This window comes from Brachionichthys hirsutus, unplaced genomic scaffold, assembly GCF_040956055.1.
Source record: "Brachionichthys hirsutus isolate HB-005 unplaced genomic scaffold, CSIRO-AGI_Bhir_v1 contig_351, whole genome shotgun sequence".
Lineage (NCBI taxonomy): Eukaryota > Metazoa > Chordata > Actinopteri > Lophiiformes > Brachionichthyidae > Brachionichthys > Brachionichthys hirsutus.
In genome coordinates, this window is record NW_027181388.1 from 928 (window position 1) to 5,000 (window position 4,073).

Here is a 4,073-nt window from a genome sequence, read left to right on the forward strand (position 1 = left end):
TGATACCCAGCTGGCCTTACCTTACTTTTATTTTCTTTTTGACTTTATTCATCATTTTTACTCCTGAAAGGTTTGACTTTTCCCTTTATCATGATATTCCACTTCTTGTACTGTAACATGAGCAGCACAACTATCAGTGACTTCGCTGAAATTTCTATTTCCATTCTTGCAAACTGTCTTGGGACATTCCGTTTGACTGATCAGCGAGTTTATCATTGATCAGAGGCTTTTTCTGGCGCTACGAGAATCATCTGAACTCGCCAGCTGTGGCTCTCTGCTGTTCATAAAATGAACGGGAGAATGTAAACACAATTACTTTGATGACATAGCTCATTTATCCCCGCGGTACACACCAACTCCGACACCGTACAACTGGCACAGTCACTGAAAACTCCTCGACGGAGAACCTTAACTGGGTAAAAGTCCTTATTGAGGGGAGGATGGACCTCCGTGAAGGGGTCTGACATGATCTATTTGAACTTTAATCCAACTATTCCAGTCACAGGCACAAAATAAAGCATGTTGAGGGAGATCCATGGCGATCCTGGATGCCCACACTTATGGGCAATTTATTGTAACCCATTCACCTAATTTTTTTGGTGGTGGGAGGAAGCCGGAGAACCTGTCCTGATGGGAAATAATTGAACCTTAAATAATCGAGGTTTTGTCAAAAGCGACTTTGAGTTTTTATAAAAGCGCTATTTAAATAAAATGTATTATTATTATTAAAATGTGGCTCAGTTGGTAAAATAATCATGAGATGTGTCTATAAAACAAAATTAATAGATACAGCTGATTCTGTCATAAATGGAACATTTACCATGTATGATAATAAGAATCTGGAATGTGTGTAAATGCTAAATTCTATTTACAATGGACCGCACCAACACTCTGATGGTATCTATTTCATTTCATACTGTATTTAATCTGTTTGATGTCCTCTTAGTAATAATAATAATAATTAAAGCCGCAAGCGGCGTTGTAGGCCCTCGCCGGCCGACAGGCCGTTGAGCTGACCCGCCGACGCACACCGCTGTTGAGTTCAGTCAAAACTGTCATGCAATAATATGGGACATTTTGGCCATTGCCATGGCAACACTGTAAAAACAACGACATGGTTTTTTGATCGGGACCACATGAGGGAATTTTCTGGTAAATTTCAATAATTTCTGGCAAACAATTTTTGAAATTCCCATTAAATCTTTTTCTTGTTCTGTATGGGGCGCTGTAAGACCGATTGTCAAAGCTTCACTTTTAAAGTGTCCAGATAGGAAGGGTCAGTAAGTGTTTAAAGGGAGGAAAAAACATTTGCTCGCACAAAGGAATTGAAACAGTTTGCATTACTTTTCAGTGTGCCATGATTTCTCTTTTTCATGGTCTGGACAGTCAAATAACTATCACTTCCTCACCATGTATCTGTCCAATGCAGCATGCATACTAATGTGGAGCTCGGGTCTGCTAAATGAGTTTAATAGTTTGTGCTGGATATATATTTTGCTGACACAGCCAGTCTGGAAGCTCTGCTTGCTTTTTTACCTATATGCTTTATTGATTGCTTATAGAAAAATGAATGTAGACATCAGTTTGCTTCATAGAAATGCCATGGCTAGCTCTGTAGGTCACATGTGGTTCAATCAAAGTTCATATGTGCACACTCACAAACACACACACACAGGCCAGTACAATGCACACCTGGATAAACAATCCCACACAAACCCAGACATAAACAGATACATTGTATGATCTTGTCGGGGGCTAGGGGAGTGGCAGAACACATTTTCTCACAGCAACAAGAAGAAGACTTGGATTCCCGCAGCAGTTTCTGTCTTGTCTACCTGACTAATCATGAGCAACAGAGAATACTCTGCCCTTGAGTACCTGGACAATCTCATGTCTGGTCAAAATGCTCATGCTGACGTGGTGGAGCCTGAAATAGAGGAGGTGTCTGAAGATGAGGATGATGAAGAGTATAATCCAGAACATGATGAAGAGTCATCCAATGAAGAAGAGGAGGAGCTGGATGATGATGATGATGACGAAGAACTTCATCTCAAAGGATAAGAAGATGTCGTGGGCAATCTAAATAAAGGGCATCAAATACATCAATGTTTATTTTAGATCTGAACAGCTACTTACCCACATTAAAGTGTCTGGGTCAAAATGTCCCCACCATCATGTGTTTACAAACTGCCCAGACATTCTACTACACACCTGCAGACGTGAGTTTGAAAAAAAACCAACAACAAAAAGCCGGCAACCTTTAGCCCTGATTGGTCAAAATCCATCATGTGATTTTTTTTTGCCATGAATATATATAGGCACCTGCCCCGGGGGCAGGCCCCTCCAGAGCACTTTTCATCCAGAGTCATATGGAAGCAGCTTTGAAAACTTGGCCAGTAATTTCTTCATCACCGATTCTATAGGTTGAAAGGTAAGAATTATATCTTATTAATGCTGTTTATGTGAAATGTAGGTAAAATTATTTAGGTTTGTGTGATCTTCAGTATGAGATTTTGAGCAGCCATGAGCTCTGTTCAACAGGCTTTATTGATTTATTTCAATATGAGACCGGGTGATTTTCTCCCTTTGCTGTTAATGTGTGGCATTATTTGGAGACATAAAACCGACTATGTGGCATCAGCTTGTATGCTAACATGCTAACCGGGCGTGGCTGCAAAGAGAGCTCAGTTAAAGCATTTAGCACCTTTTTGGCAAAAGGTAGCATGTGAGCATTATTGTGCTCATAATTAGCATGTTATCATGTCATAACTCAAATTTGTGTAGACAGCAACTAACTAAATTTAGGTTTGATAATGATTATCATTCAGCTTCTTTCTTTTTAGATGCCACGTGGAAAGGGGGGCAGGCGTTTTGCTGCGGCGCGGAGGAGGGCCGAGTCGCCCGCGGGACAGTTTCCTCCCGGTTCATGTAAGTTAATCTCAGTACCGTATATTTTTGTGACCTATTTTTGTAAGCTGAATTCTGTTTGTTATACAGTGTATGTTTTCACTTGTGTCTACGCAGGTCATGGCACTGGAACTCGGCACCGGGTCCGGACCTGGCCAATTGGGAAGTCCGGACGGCAGCACCAACTGGTCATTCCCGTGGAGTCCCCGAACAAGCAGGCAAGTTCTTAATTTTCATAAATAAAATGTATTGTTCTGGAAGCTATGACGTACACTAGCCACCAATGGTTGTTTCTTTTTCCTAGTTTGCTCTGCTCATCGGGAACTCTCACCTGCGTGCTGTCGTGGATGGGTACGTGCCGATGCCGGAGAGCCGCTTTTCCTTTGGGATCAGTGCGACGCCTGGAGGACGTGCTCGCGACATCCGGACAGAGCTGGCAGCGACCGAGCTTGACCGAGGTGGGTACAGTAGCAGCCACCGTGCTAGCAACATATTTAACTTGATCATGTTTATCAACACATTTAACCTCTGACCTTTTTGTGGTTGACAGTGCCCGATGTAGTGGTTGTCATGGCCACTGGCAACGGGCTCACGGCTCACCAGACGGTCCACCAGGCTGCCGAGGAGTTTGGCCAACTCCTGGACCACGTTTGTCGTCGCTGGCCTACGGTGCGTGTTTTACATTCTCCTTGTGTTAATGGTGCTTTGTTTACAAGTTATACATGGTTGCACTTGTTTTGTTTATAGGTTTGTGTCCTGGATTTTCCACCTCGGCTGAGTGTTGACGCAGAGATCCAGTCGCTTCTTCGGGATGAGTACCGCCGTGTCTCGGCTGCCAGGGGTATGTGAACGTAAAGTTACTGTGTTCACTTGTCTCTCTGAGGATATTACATACTTTAACTTGTTCTTTTTTGTGGGGGGGGGGTGGATATTTATTTCAGGACTCCGCTACATCACTGTAGCTGAGCACTTCCCTCTGACCCGCAGGGAGCTGTGGGCCTGGGATGGCGTAAGTACACTTGTCTTCTAAAAGTACATTATTTTGTGAAAGTTGTTTTATTTAACGTGGGTGAATGGTGTGTTTCAGACGCATCTCAGTGACAGTGCAGGGATGACAATCCTTGTCCGGCTGTTGCGGCAGGCTTGCGACATGCAGATGCGGCCCC

At 43.2% G+C, this 4,073-nt stretch overlaps 1 protein-coding gene across 1 annotated transcript; it reads left to right on the top strand.

The window, feature by feature from the left end:
• Positions 1–2,418: 2,418 nt before the first annotated feature.
• On the top strand, positions 2,419–3,916 carry LOC137917460 (uncharacterized; the record flags this gene model as incomplete). The annotated part of the gene is made up of 7 exons (XM_068760200.1): positions 2,419–2,431; positions 2,844–2,928; positions 3,025–3,125; positions 3,212–3,365; positions 3,458–3,576; positions 3,655–3,748; positions 3,849–3,916. Coding segments are annotated over exons 2-7 (621 nt in total), but the record flags the coding sequence as incomplete, so codon positions are not given.
• Positions 3,917–4,073: the final 157 nt, after the last annotated feature.